The 21668-nt window shown below is 46.2% G+C and overlaps 1 protein-coding gene across 1 annotated transcript in view; it reads right to left on the bottom strand.

Moving 5' to 3' along the window:
* The window catches only part of RHAG (Rh associated glycoprotein), a 196304-nt gene extending 180989 nt beyond the window's left edge, over positions 1-15315 (bottom strand). Inside the window, exon 1 of the mRNA XM_069605769.1 lies at positions 15078-15315. Within this exon, the coding sequence (XP_069461870.1) occupies positions 15078-15252 (175 nt within the window). The 5' untranslated portion in view covers positions 15253-15315. The remainder of the gene's footprint in view (positions 1-15077) is intronic.
* Positions 15316-21668: the final 6353 nt, after the last annotated feature.

The raw sequence follows: 21668 nt of genomic DNA, 5'->3' as shown, positions 1-21668 counted from the left end.
CTGTTGGACCGAATGCAAATAGGACTACAGGCTCTACTGAATGCATTGCAGGCATATGCAGAGGATAATCAGCTGAAATTAAATTTGGGGATATTGAACATCATGACTCTGAAGCCCGCCCGCTCTAAGAAACCAATCAAATTGCAATGGAAGATCTATAATGATTGGGTGGCGACCTATAAATATCTTTGGTTCAATATGAATATCTGCCCAGGTGATTTGAATAATATGATTGCATTAAGAACAAGGGTGGAAGCACTGGCTGTGCAAGGTCTGGCAATGTATAACACATTTGGCTGCTATTCCTTGCAGTCTGTGCTACATTTTTACAGTTTCAAGGTGGTGACAACACTGACATATGGCTCAGAGGTTTCCCTTGGTATACCAAAATCTTTGTGGAATTTGCAGGGAGGCATGTTCTGCAAGACAGGTTTGGCACTCCCGAGAAGTATTCCGATTTAGTCGGTTTGCTGGCAGTTAGGTTTACTCTCACTGCATGCTAGTGTTCGCTGGAAGACCATGGGCCTCATTACAACTCAGGCGTTAAGGGTTAACGCCGTCATTAACCCTTAACGCCTGATTCCAATTTTAACGGCTGCTTTTAGCAGCCATTAAAATCCATGGCGCTAAACCGCCTTGGTGCTAATTACGGCACCGTAATTTACGGTGCCGTAATTAGCGCCTTCCCCACTCCCATTATGCCCTATGGGGCAAAAATGGGAATGGGGAAGGGTAAATGGGAAATGAGGATTTACCGCCCCACTCACCTTGGAATGGGGCGGTAAATCCACCATCCACCATGGTGTAAATGTAGTTTACACCATGGTGGTAAAGTTGGTGTACTTACAGCCTGGGTCGTAATGACCCCTCATGTCACTGTTTCGGAAGTGTTGAATGGGTGATGACAGGTCATTATTTGGTGTTATAAAAGACTCAATGAGGTTATTATTATTATTAATATCATGGTATTTATTGAGCGTGGTCCTTGTTTCAAGAAGCAAAGGTGCGCTTTACAGAGGTATACAACAATACAAATACATAACGGAGCGCTTTACAGAGGTATACAACAGTACAGATGCATAACGCAGTGCTTTCAGAGGTAACAACAGAACAGATATACAGTGTGGAGTAGGATACAGAGGAGCACAGAGGAGGGGTACAGCTGTACCGGGTGGCAGGGAGGAGAGAGGCATGTGGCGTCTAGTGTGTGAGGTGGTGTGAGGGGCAATGTGATGGCCTATGTGTTGAGAAGGAGATATTACTTAAAGAGGTGGGTCTTGAGTTCTCTTCTAAACTGTAGGAGCGTGGGGGCGAGTCTGATGCTGACGGGGATGAGGTGGTTGAACCTAATTTATGCTGTGGCAGCTTGGGCCAAAGATTGCTGTGAGCTGGCCGCCAAAGCTGATGCATAGCTGGAGCTTTTATTACACGCAAAAGTATAGACATGGACTGGATTCAAGCTCAAGAGGAATGTGCTGGATACAAATCAAGTATTATTTTAAAGGGAGAGACCAATAGTGTTGGCTGAATCCTAAGGCATTTAGACAAATTCCTGGATCCTATTTCAAAAAATGTTTTTCTAAGATTCACAGGATCATTACAAGTAAGCCGGACTGGAAAACATGCTACTGTCATTTTTCCTGGACCGGCTTACTCCGAGTCTGCCAGTAGGGGGAGTGAACTACTGGCAGGCCTGAGCTGCTGCGAGTTCCCTGAAGCACCGGCACTGTTAGCAACAGTTTTGGTGCTTCAGTAGCTCCCATTCCTTGGAGTCGTATGGTACTCCATGGAATGGGAACTTACCACCGTTGCCGGCACACTTAATATCCTGGTAAACACTGGTGTTACCAGAAGACTCGTAATGAGCCCCTTAGACTCATTTTGACAACTAGAGTAGTATTGGGTACTCATGCAGGGGTTGAGAGGGGACTCCAGATTTGTAGGTATTGTGGCAGAGTTCCTCTCAAATGGAGATGATTTTTCACATCCTGGTAGAGAGTTCAACTTTGGCTGAAAAGATAATGGTTTGTTTGGGTCATATATTGTAACAAATCCACTCATATACGAATGGAATGATGTGATGACTGTTGAGGAGTGGGCATGTGGTTAACACAACAATCGCAGAGTTGTGAACTGGATAGTCCAGCCCCATTGATGAGCAGCAATTACCCTCGAGATGGATGGGGATGCAGACTTAACTCATACATCAATAATGGAGACGACTCAGGAAGTTGACAAAAGGAAGACTGTTTTAATGACAATTATTTAAAACATGGAGCATAACGAACATCAACGCAATCGATCGATCATCGCTCGATCTTCAGACTCAAAGTACTTTAAGAAAAAACTGCACTTTTATAAGCAGTGTGTGTCAACAATGACGTCTTAATCACATGTGTACTAACGTCATCCTATGTGGCAAACTACAAAAACTTAAAAGCATGGGCTATTGGTTCTGAGTGAACATCTAAGTATATGATCCATACTAGTCTAAAAAAGTGTAACTATGTGATTGGTTACTCAACATCAGGTTGGGCAACTAAGCCCGCCCTTAAAAATGACCACTATGAACGTCACTAAATGCACAACATCCCATTGGTTTACACACTATAAGACCCTTAAATACGCAGGTCCTCTACAATTGATTGGCACTCTATCCTCTTTCAGTATTTTTCCACCTACGTTAGCAGCCTGCAGGCTGGCCATCCATATGCTGGTGGGGTGCCTTAACTTTAGCTTCCCACCAATTAGCATATCAATACATCATCACCTCAGTGGTCTACCGTCAATTAGGCCTTTGAAATTCATCCTTGAGAGTGTTCTTAGGTCTGAGAAGATTAGGGAGTGAGAAGCACAGTCTGCCTTCATGCGTAGGTGTGACCATCTCGTTCATCCAACTTCATGCTTCCATGTGACTAGAGACCATGAAATCGAGCCTTGTTGCGTATTTAATATTATTTTCTAATAGACTTCTGACGTCTTCCTTGTTATGTTCATGCCTTTTGAACAGGAGGTTTGTTCTTTCACAAAATGTTGTATCTAAAGTCAGTTCACTCCAGTTTTGATATTCTGCTTGCAATTCAATGTCTGCTTTTTAACTGCGACACACTGAAACAAGAACTTTTTGCTACTGTGCAACCTGCCATTATACGTTTAGTGGAAACATCCATAATTCTCTCATTCACATGTATGTATACGTTGGTGCTTGCCGCAGTCTCTTTACTATAAGATTAGAGCTAGCTTCACGATTACTTTGCTGTTTGCTTTTCTTCTGCATCTGTACACGTGTAAAATGACATGATATCTTCATCTGTTTCAGTGGCATAAGCTTCTTCACCTTGAGCCCAAGATGTCACTTATCCTTATTGCTTTCTTTGATGCCTTATGGAATATCTACATTCTCTGGTCACTGCATCTCTTTTATGTACTTCATCTTCAGCTCCATGTAACATATACTGGCAATGATTACTGACACTACCATTCATTCAAGCCGTTTAATGGCTCTTTTTCAGGGATTTCATTCAGATGGCCATCTTATTTTTTTGAATGCAGATATGGTTTTCTCAATGGGTACCTCGATTCTCTCAGGTACTGGCCCTTTCACTGGTTCTGGACTGAGTCCATACTCTGCTCTTTGTCGATTCAGCTGTTCTGTATAAGTCACATAATCTGGTTTTCAGCATACAGGTGAAAGGGGTGGGTCGATTGAGGTGAGGGTACTTGGCTCCTCCTATACAGTTGCGTTTCCTAAAAACAATTGATCTGATGAATGGTTAGTCTGAGAGTAAATTGTAAGTTTATGATTTTAGATTAACTGTAGGACAATGCAAATACTGTTTGTATGTAATTTTATTAATTTTGATGGCATGGGGTGATTTATATATAAAATTGTTGTTTTGAAAACATTTATGCTAAAGGAATGTACTTATCTGATCATAAAATAATCTTTAGTTAATGTGATACGTTTTGTATATGAGGCAACAGATTTGATTTTCAATCCCACCACATTAATACAAAATAACAATAAAACAAATCTGGTGAACATTCCACCAGACCGGGTGCTGGTAATGGTATTACTTGGTGGATTTCTCCAAGAGGGGCCAAACCAATTATGCTGAATACAAGCAATTCACCATTCAGGGGACCACTGCTACACTGAATTTGCCCTACCATTTTTGCACTCCACCAGCCATATGATTTAGGGTGGGGACAAAGATGGGTAGTTGGACCTCTTCGAATGGTGGAAACAGCACTGAGCCATCCCATTTATACCCTTCTTCCTACATCCCCTGGAGCACAGTCAGCTTAATCTTCATGACAGCAAGCACATAATCCTGCAGTGTTGTTAAAAGGCACATCCCTCTGAAAATGGAAGACTGCCTAATCAGATCTGACTCATCTTGTGTGAATTGATTTTTTAACAATGGTACCTTCTCTACAGACCCTCCCTGGGGCTACAATGTAGGTGAATCAACTGAAATACTTGAATTGGTGAGTTGACACCTTGAAGCATACAAAGGTGTTGTGAACCCATCAGTGAGCAGAATATCTCTAGATTCCCTTTTGGGGAGAATTAAGGCTGAGTTTGGCATGCTTGCTTTCTGCCAGATCCTTTCCTTGGGGATCCTACCTTGCTAATAATGCACCCACCTTAAATGAGATGAGCAAAGGCCTCACCTTCCATAAAAGATTTGCATCAGCCCTATAAAGGTCCTCCCCTCCTAGGTACTAGGTCTGAACCAGACCCTGAGAAGGACACCACACACCTCTTACACTCCAAACAAGACTTAGATACATCTTTGCAAGAAATAAGGGCCTTATTCTCGGAGTTGACACAGAGTGAACAGAGAGTGGAGAAACGAGTTGAAGAGCTTGAGACCTTATTTTGTGACTATGTGTTTAATCAGTCAGAGATGGAATGGAGAATCTCTGAGCTGGAAGAGCAACACCACTATGCTGATGAGACCTTGACAGACAAGGAAAACTTGTCAACACTTAGAAAGAAACCACATATGGTTTAGGGAGTTCCCAAGGAGATACCAATGCCAACCTTGCGAAATATACAGAGGCACTCTTTTTTTCCACCAACTGCGAAGGATCAGAAACAGGTTTTACCTTGGACCACATGCACAGAGGCTTAAGTGTTGTAACATAATTTTACATACCTTTCATCGTATCTGTTTTATTTTGTTGTATTATAACCTGTCACTCTCATTACTGTATGTACTGTGTTTAAATGTATACGAAACCACCTGCACTTCAATTGTAACTCGTAAACTTTCACCTAGATACCTTCGGGTTAGGAGCGCTATATAAATAAATATACATATAAAACATCATCTTAGGAGACCGTTCACTACCTGGCTGCAGGAAAAGAGCATTCCTTACCATTGGGCACTCCCCTTCAAGATAGTTTTTTTTTTTCTGTTCAAGGTGTTCACCATCAATTTTCTAGGATCCGAGCAGCTATTGGCAACCTGAACATCCCATCAAAGAAAATACCTCTGCCTGAGATCCCAGGAGCAGATTCAGGTAAAAGAGATTGTTCACAGTCATCTCGATGGCATGAAACATTGTAAGTATTATAAACGTAGCATATCCTATATGGACAGATATGAGCACTGCACCTAGTCTACATACCACCCAGAAATGTCAGACTGTACCTGGATTGTGAGTTCCCTGATTTCTAAGTTTGAAACCTTTGAGGTTATTTATGGATGTTAATCATAGTTCTTTAGTAGCTGTGTGGGTAGCTCTTGCTCCCTGATAAAGGCTTGCTTTCAAGTGTTCCCCTTTCATTGTTCAAATGTCCTTGTTTTCACAATGGCAATCTATGGGAAACAGGTTATTGGGTGTGTACATGTATTGGCCGGGTACAGCTGTTTTGAGAAATGTCTTGGCCTGTAGCTGAGGGAGAGCTTAACTGCTTAAGCAAAGGGCAGGTTGGAGTTTTGAGCATTTTAATATAAATTACAAACATTTTACACACAACCTGTCCCGCTAGTGAGATAAGACATAGCTCAAGTCTCAAAGCAGCCAAAGGAACTCCTTGCATCAAGGCCCAAAATGCTTCTCCACAGAGAACCCTCCAAGACATGCAACCATCCCCAATCATTATATCTACCAATCATAGACGTTAACCCAAGGTCATTTTAATTTACCACCTAATGGCTCAACGTTATCTACATTAATATCACTTTCTGAAGTCTCGGGAGGAAAGCGCAGGGGCAACACGCTTATCTTGGAAGTAAGACGATGTGGAAGAACAGAGGTTCGAGCCCCAGTTCTGCGCGAACCTCTGGGTATTAAGTGTATTATAAATAACCAATTACACAAGTTACAATACTTTGAGGATTAGTGCAGTGCATTTCCTTTCCCGTGCATGTTGGTTATAATTTATTGAATTTAATCATTGCCAATCCCTTAATACTGCAGTGTCATTCCCCCTTCCAGTTAGACCTACTGATATATTTTTTCTATACTATATATATTTTCTTTTTCAGTTACTTTTTATCAGGGCCAACAAAAAAGGGAAGTAATCCGTTTTCGTCATTACTGTGTTTTTCCCTCTGAAAAACTTGTGGAAACTGTTCTGTGTTTTGCACTATCTCTTTCAACAAGAACTTAGGATGAAAGTTATCACGAGATGTTCTCCATATTTTTCATTAGCGTGATTCTTGTTTAATCTCAGAAGGTTACACTAAAGGCAGACAATGCTTGGTATATCAAAACCGACATGAAAACAAATGTACCATTTGCACCCTTGAAAAAAAAATGGGTAGACCTAAAAATGGTGATGATCTTACACAATTAAAATCAGCATGAAGGCATTCGATTACGACCTCAAAATCAGAATATTATTCCCTTCTTATTTCCTTAGACGAGTTCCCATGCCCTCTCTGGAGCTCTCCAAATGTATGCTAATCCACTAAACATAACATTGTAACACTAAGAGCAGCAACAGATCTTTTTAAAAGGTTTAATCATTAAAGTACATCCTAATTGTAAAGTCTTTGAAAATCGAACCATTCATGTGTATTCTAAATCAGAAAATAAATCTCCCAATTTACGCTTTTCACTGCCCACCTTAAATATGTTCCTTAGAATGGCAGACTCTATGAAATATACATATTATTCCATGGTCCACGTGCTCAGAATTGGTATTGCCAACAAAGTGTCACTGTTTCTTGTAGACATACCATCAAGACTCACAAGACTCAAGTCCTGGAGGCAGCAGATAAGGTTGGCATAAGTACCTTTATTAAGAGAAACCCAATTAGGACAGGATCAGGAAGGAGCTGGAGTGGATCTGTAATCTGTTGATGTTTTTGGTGGATGTGCAGAGTAGGAGGACATTTCAATAGTCTAGTTTTGCACCTATAGTTGCTCTAGCAATGTTGAGACAATTTCTGGCTGAGAGGTAGGGTTTTACTGCATTGATAATTTTCGTTGTGAGTGCTGCTGAGAAGGAGTTATAGCTGACTTGTCTATCCATAGAAAGGGTTGAGTCCAGGAAGACTCCAAGAGTTTTTTACAGCAGTCGAGACTGTGACTACAGTGTTCTCTATTTTGAAACTGCAATAGTTCTTGTCTAGTTTTCTTAGGGACTCCTTGGGGCCAACCAGTAAGATTTTGGTTTTGTCTCCATTGAGACAAAGGCCATTTGCTGCAATCCAGGCATAGATGATGGCACATATGTTTTGTAGTGCTGTGAGGTCATGTGCGTAGTCACCAGTAAGAGAGAGAAGACTTTGTGTACCATCAACGTAATTGGTGAACGTTATGCCGAATTCTTCTAGGTCATTGAACAGTTGTAAGGTGAAAAGGTTGTAGAGTGTGGGGGAGGTACATAAGCCTTGTGGAACGCCACAGCCAATAGGGGACGGAGCGGCTGATGCCTGGTCTGAGAAGACCCTCATGGCTCGGCCCTCGAGAAAGGATGTTATCCAGGTGGTGGCCTCATGGGAGAAGTGTGCAGAGTCTGTGAGGTGTTTCCCTAGGATCTTGTGGTCAACCAGGTCGAACGCTGCAGATAGGTCAAGGAGCAGGAGGAGCGCTGATTTGCCCTTGTCCATGTTTCCTAGTAGTTGCTTTTTAAGTCGAGCACGGCTGACTCAGTGCCATGCCGGGAGTGAAAGCCATTTTGCCTCTTTCCCAGTATATTGTGCAACTCGAGGTAGGATTGGATCTGCAGATATGCATCTTTGTCCAGGATTTTCAACAAGAATGGCACCATGGTGATGGGCCTGTAATTGTTTGGGGAGTCAGGGTCCAGTGTGGGCTTTTTTAGCAGTGGCCGGACGCAAGCTTCTTTAAGGGAAGATGGAAGTGTGCCAGATGTGAACGAGGCATTATTGAAGGCTGTGATGAAGGGGGCTAGTGCTGCAGCACAGTCTTTGATTATGCTTGCTGCACAGATGTCCCCTTTGCATTGTGATGGTTTTATATGCATTATGATTGATGGGACTTCAGGGATGGTTACATTTCTGAAGGTAGAGTCTGGCAAGGTCATGAGTGAAGCAGCTGCACAATAAACCTATTCTGGACAGCCAAGGCACATCTACTGCATCTCTTCTCCAGATATTGAAAATCAACCCCTCTGAATGGCCCTTTTGGGTAAGAAAAGAGCAGTATCTCCCCATTGCTCTCTTAGATTCAGCATACTGCTCTCTCTCTACTTGGCGAAAGCTCTTTCGTGCAGAGGAAGAGTAATACGTCTAGTGACTAGGCACACTCCATCTGCAAAAGAAGGCTGGAGCCCTTCCTCATCAGTTTCCCAACCAATAGAAATATTATATGAAATAATGCTATGCATTGTGAGTGGAGCAATACAATGTTGTCACCATTATGTCTGGAAATGGCCATAATGATGGCATACTGCGCCCATGGCATGACCTATAGGGAAGTAGTGTTGCCACCTATGGGTAACCCAAATACATCACTATGTAACTACATTAATGAGGTGGCCCCGAGGTCACATTTCAGAAGCGTTATTGTGTGTTTTCTAGCACAGGTGATGAGTACAAAATGCACAAAGTTCTTTTTGATTCACTGCAATGTCCTTTTCTAAAAAGTGTTAAGTGTTGTGGGCTGTCCCTTGCATATGTGTCTGTCAGAGAATACACTGTTCCATCCAGTGCTGTTCCTCTTGTCATTGCGTTCAGGTGTCTACTGGGCTACTTGGGGTCATGCTGCAGCATTTAGCTTGGGCTTCTGCAAGGTACTCAATACACTACATAGGAAATATAATCTATCATATTATCTTTTACATTTCTCCACTGTAATGCACATGGAATGCCTGCCTTAGCAACCCCCCACCCTAGATGGGGAAAGGAAAGCCGGTCACAAATGTCCCTTCTGTGTGAAAGAGCAGACTCGTGCCAAACACTGATGCGGCATTGGGCTTTTGTCCAATCATGCACTGCTTTTCCGCCTATGCTCTGGCATGTTCCTGTAATGTTACTTACTCCTGATGGGACATGATGTACTTGTCTTCAGATTGGGTGCAATAACACAGACCTTGCCCTGAGCTGTCCACATCATGATATGCGGCAGCCATAGCCTCTCACTGTGAACAGAGAGAGCTTAGACAACATTTGCATAGTTCTTCACTAGTAGTTTTACTGGGGAGGGCCACAGTGGTGGGGGCTCCTTTAGTGGAACTCGAGACTGGGAGAGGAGGATGCTACTTTTTTAACTCTATGTTCCATGGATTGTGTGAGCCTAGGGTTCTTGCTGTCTACTCCAAGATGTTGCTTTCTACGACTAAACCCCAACATTCACAGTGACAGAGAGAGAACACGCATTCTACTGTTTTGATGCGTTATTTACAGTTCTCCAATTTGAATTTGTCAGCACCACATAAATTACATTAAATGACATTAGCAATGTAAAGAATACTTTCAGCCAATCGGGAGGTTGGGCGGGGCAATGCTGTTGTGCTGTATAAGTAATGCTGGAGAGACATTAAAAGTAGGAGGCATATATGTTGTACAGAGGTAGTAATGGAGGGCAATCATTCAATAATTCAAGCTTTCCATCCTCAAGAACCCATTCATTGGAGTAGTGTATTCACCAATGAACCTGGGTGGACAAAGAACAGAAGCTTAATGCCCAGAGTAAGAGTCAGGGATGTTGTCTAACCAATTAAGGGTTATTTTTAACAACTGCTGCCACTGTTGTAAATTCACAAAAGGTTTGAACGGAATGCAGACCCTCTCACTCAGAGAGTGTTTGAGATGCTAATAAGACCCTGCTAGACCTCAGCCATAATGGCTCTGAATTGGGAGTTGAAAAATGGGCTTCTGTGCGCGTCTTTCTTGGTACCATGCCATGCAGGCACAAGAAGTGTGCTACCACGGGCTGCAGCTTGGACAGCTGAGAGCAAGGAGGAATGCATGGTGCTGGTGTACCCATAAAAAGTACACAGTGGCATGGTGGTTACATAGGTGCCTTTGGATTCAACCGTCATGGCAGGTGGGCATGATGATCAGCAAGTCTTACTGAGGGTGATGTTATTATAGAAGAAATAAGAGAAAGAAGCACTGGCAAGTAGTCGTCATTATACCAGATGCCTATCAGCTTATATGGCTATAGGGGTTTCAGCATAAATGGCTATAGGGGGATCAGCTTAAATGGCTATAGGGGTTTCAGCATAAATGGCTATAGGGGGATCAGCTTAAATGGCTACAGGGGGTCAGCTTAAATGGCTATAGGAGGAGTCAAGCGTCGGCAAGCTCTGCAAGTTCCAAATTGCAAAATCCTGGCCAATCATCTCCCAAAAAATAATTGGGATGAAAAGAAAAATCAAATAGTTGTTCTACTGCACAGAGTATTGTTGTAATGTATTATGTGGAATGCATCATCTTGTGGCAGTTCTCATCCCAGGTGTGGGCTCTAAGATCTGGTCCAACAATGCTCTGGCAAGGACACAAGCATGAGCACATATAATCCTACGTTCAGCCCATGAAACCAATGCATGCGGGGAAAGAGCGTGCATGTGCAGGCACGAGGACCCCGTTTGAATAAAAAAAGAAGCCACCTAGTGGCTCAACATTAGGCAGCGCTTTATACAGCTATATAAACCACATCTTTGGATATTTTGGGGCAAAATATTGGTGATATGTGAGGATGAAGAAGCTGTTTCATGTGAGAAACAAACAATATGTCCAAATAGCGCTCACAGATATAGTACTATTCGAACAGTTGATCATGAAAAATCAAAACCTAGAATTCATTAATGTGAGGCACATTTTGGTGCTTGGGGATTGTTCTCCCACAGACAGATCCTCCTAAGGTTGGAAAGATTGGAGCCCATCGCTATGGGACTCTGGAACACCTCCGGCTACCAGCGAAATGCAGATTCCAGTTCAGAAACGTATGCTTTCATGACCATGATTCCACCAGTAGGTAGCCAGAATGCGCCGGCGCCGTAAAGGAATGTATCGAACACACACCTGTCGGAATGCTTCAATCACCATGAGGTTCAAGTAAGAGACTCATGCTTCAAATGTAAACTCCATGTAGGGGCCAGTGGAAAAGCATATACCAGGGACTCCTCACAATGTAAGACCACCTTAATTTCCAAACATCCCTTAAAACCTGGCCGTTCAACTGACTACAATGTACACATTGTGATGAAGTTCTGCCTTAAGGGACAAATCAAATCAGGTTGGTATAATCCACATTCCCAACTCTAGATTTAAAACTATAGGATCTCTCTTTAAGTAAAACAGTGCAGGCATGAGCATTGCCAAGGCCAGCTAGAGTCAGCTATTCTACCACGGCATCATAGTCTGCCGGAGCATTGGCCAAACTCTACAATCTTAGTCTAACACATTAGCCAGAGGCATGGGACATGAAGATACATCCAGGATCACTCAGCAGGTGAGGACAAGGAAACTGCAAAATGTCCAAACCTCCACCCCCAAGCATCATCATACAGTAAGAAGAAATCCAGGGACAACCAGGAATATCTGACTGTAATTGGTTATTTGTAACGCGCTTAAGATCCAGAGGTTTCTAAGCACAGACCCAGGGATTGAACATGTGTTGCTCTGCGCCATCTTGCTTCCAAGGCAAGCACGTTGCCCCTGAGCTATCCTCACGAGACATCTCATAAATACCCTGGGACTCATTTACGTTCTTTTCCAATCGCTTATTCCTCTTCCTCATGTCACCAGGTACATATACCTTTTAGGACAATGCATTCTAATTCTTGCTATCACCTTCGTAACTTCACTAATTACAGTGGTGTCAAAGAGAACTTTCTCTTCCCCCCTCTAAAAGACATCCATCCCCTACCATTAACACGCTCCCCCATACCAGACCGGCACCTGGTGGAACTCTACGATAAATGACACCTGAAATCACCCTTGTGGGTACACAGAGACACATCGTATGACTAGTAGAAGCCACTTAGAAACATACAGGCACAAAGGAGCTGGGTACCTGTGGCCTTAACTCATCAACATCTCATGGTTTTACTAGGCCTGATCATGCTCAAAGCTAGCAAAACTGATTTAACAGAAAGCAGACCAACTAACCCAGATAGTGCCTGCGATATTAACAACGGCCTGCTTTCCCTCAGCATAAATGGCTGTTAGTGGATAGTTGGACAATGGAACATCTGTCATTTTCTTGCTTGGAACCGTGGGTTGGGGATGAGGGGCGTCGTCATGCTATCCAATTGGTATCCTCACATTAATTAGACATGTCTGCTGCTTGTAAGTGGTATAATAGCGAGTTCTATTACTACCCAATATATTGGCATTTCATTCAGCAATCTCTTAGTATATAGGACTAAGTCTGCCCTGTGGTGTTCAGACTCATAGCTATCAGTTGCACACAGATCCCAAAAGTTGACACGCTTATCGGCAAAGAGTACCCCTCAGGTTCACAGTAGCCTATCAACACACCATGAAATCCTCCATTGAAAACTAGTAATAGACAAAACCAATCAAACTCACAAGAACCACTTCATATCCTGCGTTGCAACCAAAGAAAATATGAAGGCCTTCAGGGCCCAAGCCACTATGCCATCTTCAACAATCTACTGCTACTTTCTTAGTATGTTAGAGTATGTGATGCATATGGTGTAGGCCCTGTCTTTTACGCATGGTTAATTGTCTTGGCATAAAGATTGCATAGGGCTGTGCAAGTCGTGCTTCATCTGAAAATGTATAAATAAATACCAGAACCTATTTGAAGGTGTACATACACCACACTTGTTCTGAATGCAAACAAGAGCGTTAACACTTAGGACAAAGCCTTCCTTTGAAAAACCCTCAAAAAGCATCAAAATATACCATAGCCCACATATTCCAGCAACTCATACAGACCACCAAAGTTGGCTTCCCCACGGTGCATCTCTTTTGACTCCATCTATTGGTGCTACCATTGTATAGAAACAGACATTGGCCCTCATTCTGAGTGTGGTGGAGTCATGGCGCTATTTGCGCCATGACTGCCACCAATAACGGTACCGTGTCCGGTATGGTGCAATGGGGACTTACCGGTCTAGTCAGACCTTAGCGGGACCGATAAGTCCCCATTCACCAAACCATTCCCCATTCCCATTTGAGCCCCCATAGGGCTCAAATGGGAATGGGGAGGGTGCAAATAACGGGCTGGCGTATGTCAAGCCCGTTATTTGCGCCCAGGTCCCTTAATCGGTCCCGTCCATAACGCCAGGTCAGACCAGGCGTTAAGGAAGGGACCCGCTAAGGCCATTGTCCCTCTATCTAGCACTCAGTAATGAGAAAATCAAGAGAAGATCCAACAAAAAAATAAGCCAATTTAAGGTGGAGGACAAGCTTCGCTTAGAGACCTTCACAGAACCCAGCTAAACATAATCTCCTCAACATTACTGAACGAAATCACACACCATCAACATCACAGTAAAGGAATGCCAGTATACTTCTAAGCCCATCAAAGCAATAGAATTCCAGCACAAAGCAAATTCATATAAAAACTATATTAAACCAACCAATAAACCATACCGACATAGTACAGACATCCAACAACACCCAACAACACCCTGGTATCTTTTCACAGTTCTTCATTGATAAATCAATGACATAATGGAATACTTTAAGCAGAATTTTAAATAAGCAACTGTGTTAGCTTAGAGAAAAACACATTGAACGATTGCAGACAGGCGATGTTTTCCCTGCACAAAATTGCTTGCTAAGCAACAAAATGCATGAAATAGGGTGGCACGTGTTCAACCCTATGTCCCATTTCTTTAAAACGAAATGCTGCCTGCTGTTTTTTCTGCATCCGTCCCCCCTTCCACTCCCCACAGACACCCAACACACTGCGCTCGTCACAGAGTTGCTTCTGTTTTCCACAGCTCTTGATAAGGGGTTGAGTTGTTGAGCCCGCCAAGACGAGTCACTGCAGCTAGTCATTAGTCCCATTCTCATTTCGAACATTTACAGTAAAAGCAACACGTGAAAATCAAATAACGGATGCCATGCATGGCGTGCCAGCAGGATGCAGGGACAAGGCGCTAACTTCTGCGCCGTCTCTTGACGGCTGCGATAAGAGCTCACTCTGAACGGCGGGACACGCGTCTCGCCTCAGATAACCACACTCAAGGAAAACAAGCGAACCCTAGCAAAGCACTGGCAGGTCTGAGAGCCAGGGCGAAAATAACGCGTCCCCCAGAAAGGACTTCCCTTGGCGCCTCCCGAGACTCCCCGTTCTGTGAAGGATTGTGGTACGCTCCCAATCAAAGCCCTCTGTTCATTTGAATCTGTTGTGCATGGTGCCCTTTTACAATTAATTATCTAAACCTATGCTGCGAGGAACTTGGATTTGAAAACTTTTAGTCACGTTTCAGTCACTGTGTCTGAGTTACACGTTGGCAATATAGCCACACAGGGTCGTTTGAACCACAGACTGTGTTCATTGGCTCTGCCAACGATGGGACACATGCAGAACATGTAACATATGTGACACTGAAAAATAATTTTAAAAAAGTAGAGAGGGTGGGAGGGGGGCTTGGCCACCAGCCTTAATGCAACTAAGAGCATTCAGATATAAATGAGGAAAACACATAATCATGTACTTACAGGGGTACAGCTTAATAAATTCGTCCTCCTGGTGCGTGCTGTTGCCATGGCTGTCCTCGTGATGGGGGGTGTCATAACTTACAAATATAGCAAACAAAATTATAAGTATGACCTGCAGAGAAAGGGCTAGAGAGGAGAATTTGAACCTCATGTTGGTGGCGAAAGGCAAAGCCATCCTTGCTCTGCAGGGGTCTGGACAGCTGTGAGTTGATGATAAAAGAGCAGGCTGTGCAGTTTGCATTTAATAGGCAGGGCAGCAGAAGGATACAAATGACATAGCAGAAAAGAGGGGCTTGTTCAAAGTGCCACGCCCACGGGGGAGGAGTGTGGAGAGGCAGACAGCTCACGCACTGAAGTTTAATGTAAGTGGCTGACTACTCCCAAACTTTCATGTAACATTTAAGAGACTGTCCATAGACTTCCATGTGATGGCAGGGTCCGCATATAACATCAGTGGCACACCGCTCCTAATATATAAGTGTCAGACTGAATTCAAAGCCTCATACAGTCTCAGGTGTAGACAGCGCCTAAAGGTCATTTAAGACCAGTGGCACGCTACGCCAAAACTTACATATAGGGGGTAATTCAAGGAATCAAGCGCAGAAGTGGCGCACGCGGCTGGCGCACACAGTGCACCACAAATTTCGGCGCACATTTATTCCATGAATTGGCCCCTTAATATCATGCAGAGACTGCTATTTTACTTTCGTTTGACACATGATTTAGACGGCTGAATAGTAGTCAGAATATTCCTAAACATACATTTTGTGCCAGTAGCAGACTACGCCTAAACCGTCATGAACATTCAGTGGCAGAAAACTCATTCACTTGTCAGTTGCACACTGCACCTAAAGTTTTATTGAATATCAGTTGCAAACTACCCTGGAATTAATGTCGGCGACAGAATGCTCCTAAACTCGCGTTTGGGCTCATTGACGACCTCACCCTAAACCTTATCGGTGAGAGACGGCTCCTAATGTTTCATGTAATTTAAGTGCGCTAAACCTTCATGCATTATTGTTCCTAGCAAATTCAAAACTCGAGGAAAATTCCACCATTATAAAGTGCCCTTCTTTTCCAATGCTTTTAAAAAAAAATCATCTGGAATTTTCTTTAGTGTGCAAATGTTATGTTAATTCTGCTGTAATCTGTGCACTATATATGTTTCCTTAAGTAACTTGTATTCAACACATTTAATTTGCAAATGCGCCCAGATACCCCTGGGTGAGGTTCGCTATATAAATAAATAAACAATCAAACAAACATATAGTGCTGAAACAGTTATGTGTTGTCCAATGAACCCCAGGTTCCGCCTTACAGCAGATGCCTTGTTCAATCAAAACCTTTCATACCATTAGTTCATTATCATATTCACAAAAGCTGCCCTACATAATTGGTCATGGTGAGAGACGCTACTTAGGAACTCAAACCATTTCCTTTCAAGAATGGCAGCAGCTGTTTTTCAAAGTTAAGTTCAAAAGGTCAGGAGTCCACAATGTTGTTCACCTTCTTCCTAATGGGAAACAGATAGCGGCCATTGCATTCCAGTTTCCCTTAAGGAACACTGTTAGAAATGGTTTCATTTAAGAACTGAATTAACACATACTGTAATAGGTAAAAGTCGTATTGAAATTTTGCAATTCTGATTAAACATAGAGGGGCCAATTCATAGAATTCGGCGCACAAGTGGCGGACGCGGCTGGCGCACAGTGTGCGCGTGCGGTAGTCTGCGCCAGCCGCGTGCGCCGAAACACATTTCCGCGCACAGCGTATTCATGGATTCCAGCCACCAAAACCAGCCGTGGCGCACAGTGGCGCAGCGACCTTGCAGCAGCGCCAGTTACGCCCCCAAGAACGCCTTCCGCGCAGGGAAAAGCCATCAAAATCCCCAATCCAGCGCAAAGGGCTGCGCTAACCCTGTACCAGCACGGCAAGCGGGCTACGTGTATTCCAGGGGTTCGCGGGAAGTTTCACACGCGATTTCAGCAGGGTACGTGTATTTCAGGGGTGCGCGGGAAGTTCCACACGCGAATAGCCTGGGCGCGTGTATTTCAGGGTTGCGCGGGAAGTTCCACACGCGAATAGCCTGGGCGCGTGTATTTCAGGGGTGCGCGGGAAGTTCCACACGCGAATAGCCTGGGCGCGTGTATTTCAGGGGTGCGCGGGAAGTTCCACACGCGAATAGCCTGGGCGCGTGTATTTCAGGGGTTCGCGGGAATTTCCACACGCAAATAGCCTGGGCGCGTGTATTCCAGGGGTTCGCGGGAAGTTTCACACGCGATTTCAGCAGGGTACGTGTATTTCAGGGGTGCGCGGGAAGTTCCACACGCGAATAGCCTGGGCGCGTGTATTTCAGGGGTGCGCGGGAAGTTCCACACGCGAATAGCCTGGGCGCGTGTATTTCAGGGGTGCGCGGGAAGTTCCACACGCGAATAGCCTGGGCGCGTGTATTTCAGGGGTTCGCGGGAAGTTTCACACGCGATTTCAGCAGGGTACGTGTATTTCAGGGGTGCGCGGGAAGTTCCACACGCGAATAGCCTGGGCGCGTGTATTTCAGGGGTGCGCGGGAAGTTCCACACGCGAATAGCCTGGGCGCGTGTATTTCAGGGGTGCGCGGGAAGTTCCACACGCGAATAGCCTGCGCGCGTGTATTGCAGGGGTGCGCTGCAAGTTCCACACGCGAATAGCCTGGGCGCGTGTATTTCAGGGGTTCGCGGGAAGTTTCACACGCGATTTCAGCAGGGTACGTGTATTTCAGGGGTGCGCGGGAAGTTCCACACGCGAATAGCCTAGGCGCGTGTATTTCAGGGGTGCGCGGGAAGTTCCACACGCGAATAGCCTGGGCGCGTGTATTTCAGGGGTGCGCGGGAAGTTCCACACGCGAATAGCCTGGGCGCGTGTATTTCAGGGGTGCGCGGGTAGTTCCACACGCGATTGGCCTGGGTACGTGTGTTTCGGGGTGCGCGGGTAGTTCCACACGCGATTGGCCGGGGTACGTGTGTTCCGGGGTCCCGTGAACTTTCACACGCGATTGGTTGGGATCCACGTGTGTACTGTCATCACGTGCAATGAGGGATACTCCCTCGCACGTCACGTCACAGACGCGCTCACGCGCTGAGGGCCTTTGGTCCAATGAAAATGCGTATGCGTGCAAACGCGCTTACGCGCTAAGGGCCTTTCCTCGAATTACACGCTGACGTGCAGAATTTTCACGTGCCAAATCACTCCGTATCAAGCTGGCCACGCGTAAGCACACGGAAGACCACGCTCCTGCCCAGAAGGCCGAACTACTGCCCCCCAGAGCCCCGAGCACGCTCCCACCTGCCATCTGCTGCTGCCTGACTGCCTGCTGCCCATGTGCCCTGCCATTTGCTGCCTGCACATCAGCCAGGGGTGCTGTTGGTGTGACCACCCCTGCTGGAACCAAAGACTCCCGACTGGGATTCCATCGCTCCACAGCCCAGCCCCAGGACCCAGTTGCCCACCCACTCCTGCCTCTGGGGTTGTCATGTCGGGGCAAACTCCATCTGTGACCACTGACAACCCCCGGCCAGAGAGACAGAGGGGCACCAGCTTCAGTGCCACCGAAGTTGGTGTCCTGGTGGAGCAAGTCCTGGGGCAGTATGATGCCCTCTTCGGAAGTTGCCGCGCCGACAAGGAAGGACGGACTCGGATCTGGACTGACATCGTGACTGCCATCAACGCGGAGGGGGTGGCAGTCCGCGACTTCCAACATGTCAAGAAGCGCTGGGAGGACTTCAGGTCCAGGACCCTGACCAAGGCCCGGCGCCTCTTGAAGGCAGCGGATGCCAAGGGGCGCCGGGGCCACTTGTCGGAAGAACAGATGAGGGTCCTGGAACACATATCCCCAGCGCTCCACGTCCAGGTCCTTGAGAGGCAGACCCGTCTGGAGTCGAGCGGTGAGTGTACATGCATCCTGATTGTGAGCAGTGCGTGTGGTGATTGTTCAGTAGTGTGCAGGTTGCACATCTGTTTGTATGGGGTCGAGTATGGGTGCGGGTGTACAGGGCCGTGGGGCTGACACATGCGAGGGCTGTAATGTGTGAGACATGGATGGTGCCTGTGTGTGTGGGCTTGCATGCCAAATGCAGTTGTGTGGGCACACAAGTTTGTATGAATGTGTATGTGAGTAGACATGTCCGTGATGTCACGCATGTATGTTGTTTTCAGCTGATTGTATCAGCGCTGTGTACATGTGCATGTGTGTGTATTTGACAAGGGTGCAACAGTGATGCAACATGGATGCATGTGACAGCGGTATGTGGAAGCCTGATGGGCAGATGTGACATGGATGCCCGTCTGAACACTGCGACACTTAGCAGAGGTGTACACATGCATGCAAGTGTGGTGGTGTGTGTACATGTGTGGTGCACTTCCTGTGTTGCATGTGATGTCTGGCTCACCTTTGGCTGCTGATGCTGTTGTATGTGTATGGATGGTGTTGGCAGTTGCAACATGGCTGTGGTATGGCTCGTGTGTGCAAGTTGTAATGACATGTGTGTTGGGGATTGTGATGACATGTCAGAGGTTTGCCAATGCCACTCATGTACAACTGTCATGTGTGTATGTGTACATTGTACAGTGCCCTGATGCCTGTGTTTTGTTTCTCCCTGTCTGCAGCGTCAACTGATGAAGAGGGCGGAGAAGGTGCTGTGGAGCACAGCGGCGGGGATCCCACCGCCAGCCGGAGACGCAAGGCCCGGCTCCCCTCCCAGGTTGTCATCTCGTCGGGGAGTGAGGAGTCCGGTGCCGCGTCCCAGGCCGCAGCTGCCGGGGGGAGGTCCAAGAGGCGGAGGTTGCAGTTGGACTCCTCGGCAGCAGAAGGGGCAGCTGGGACCCCACAGGGCCCAACGGGGGAAGATGGCACAGAGTCATCCAGGTTGGTGGGGGGTTTGGTGGAGGAGGAGGCCGTGCAAGCACCGGAGACGGGGTCTGGGGGTGGGGATCCCACTGGTGCTAGTGGTGCAGTGCAGGACCAGGGACAGGAGGCAGCACAGGCCGCCGCGGAGGTGCCTGTGTGCAATCCTGTCCCTGATCCTGTCCCTGCATCATCTTGCACCAGCAGGGATGCCCATGTCCAGACCAGTTTTCAGGCAGGGGATGAGCTGACGTCAACTGGCCTTCCTCTGCCTGCGGACGTGGCTATCCAGGCCCGGGTTGAGCCTGTCCTGGCTGGAGTGGCGTTGCGTCAACGGGCCATGCGAGGTGACCTGCAGTCTTTTCATGAAGAGACTGCAGGTCATCTCGAATGGCTCGTTGACCACGTCAGCCTGCTGGGACAGGTCACCCAGGCCGGATTCCTCCGTCTGATGGGGCTTGCCACGACCCCCTCCTCAGCTGGACCCCCTACGCGCCAGTCGTCCTCTGTGCCATCTTCCCACCCATCAGTCACCTGGGTGCCCTGTGGAGCTGCCTCTGACGGTGCGGCCAGGCTGGTGGAGGAGGCATCCCTGCCACAGTCGGGAGTCGGACGTCCAGCAGGGGTGGCCACGTCAACGACTGCACCCCAGCCGGCGGAGGATGTGCAGGCAGCAGGAGGCAGTGCAGGGGCAGAGGCACAGCAGCAGCAGCACCATGGTGGGAGCCATGAAGGCTCGGGCCTTCGACATCGGAGGGGCAGGCATCGGCCGGAGGGCAGGAGGACCCAGGACAAAAAGTGTCTTCCGTGTGGCAGCGGTTGGGCCACGCCATAGATGCGGAGCGGCAGCGGGCGGAAGAGGCACGGCTCTCAATGGTCAGGGCGGAGAACTCCATGCAGAGGGCCCTGAGGCGGGTCGAGTGCCTCGAGGCAATCCGCAGGGCTTTGGAGGTGGACACGTCGACGGCCCTGCGGACCCTCGGGGCCATGGAGGAGGACCGCCTCCGGGACATTGAGGAGGAGTTCGATGATGCCCTGGCCCGGCACATCCAGAAGTGAGCCGTGGAACTAGCCCGCTGCCCTTGTACATAGTTATGTAGGTAGTGTTAAGTTTCATTTTTGTTTTTATTTCATTTGGACCTTTTGGACATTGGCCACATTTTTGTATATAGTTTTTTTTATTAGTTAGTGTAGTTAGTTAGGTTTCCTTTATTTTGTTGGGATGATGGACCCTGGCTTCTTGGATTGTACATAGTTGTGGACTTGTACATACTTTCTTTTTTAACATTATCCATGGATCAATGGCTTATAATTTTTTTTTCACATTGGATTTTGTTTGGTGGACTTTGACTTTGTACTACATTACTTTGGATTTCTATATTCTTTAATTGTTTTTTTATTTTGAACGGACATGCTTCTTTTCATTTTTTTCCATTCACATTTCTGTTTATTCATTTTTGTTTCTATTCATCTTTCCTTTAATACATTATTTATTTGTTGCACTTCAATGTGTGGTGTCTCATTGTTTTCATGCATTTCATGTTATGTGTTTTGAGAATCACTGACACCCATTGGGTGTATGTGAGGGACATGTGTTTGTTTTGGAACTTGCAATTGGTGTTCTGTGATGTAATTGCAGAATATGAGTGGGTGGATGCAATACTCGGGTGGGTGTTTTGCATTTGGGGGCTGACCATAGAGACCAGGGATCT

Source organism: Ambystoma mexicanum, chromosome 4p (genome assembly GCF_040938575.1).
Source record: "Ambystoma mexicanum isolate Mex_15411 chromosome 4p, UKY_AmexF1_1, whole genome shotgun sequence".
NCBI classification, from domain to species: domain Eukaryota; kingdom Metazoa; phylum Chordata; class Amphibia; order Caudata; family Ambystomatidae; genus Ambystoma; species Ambystoma mexicanum.
This window is presented reverse-complemented; position numbering and strand designations above follow the sequence as displayed.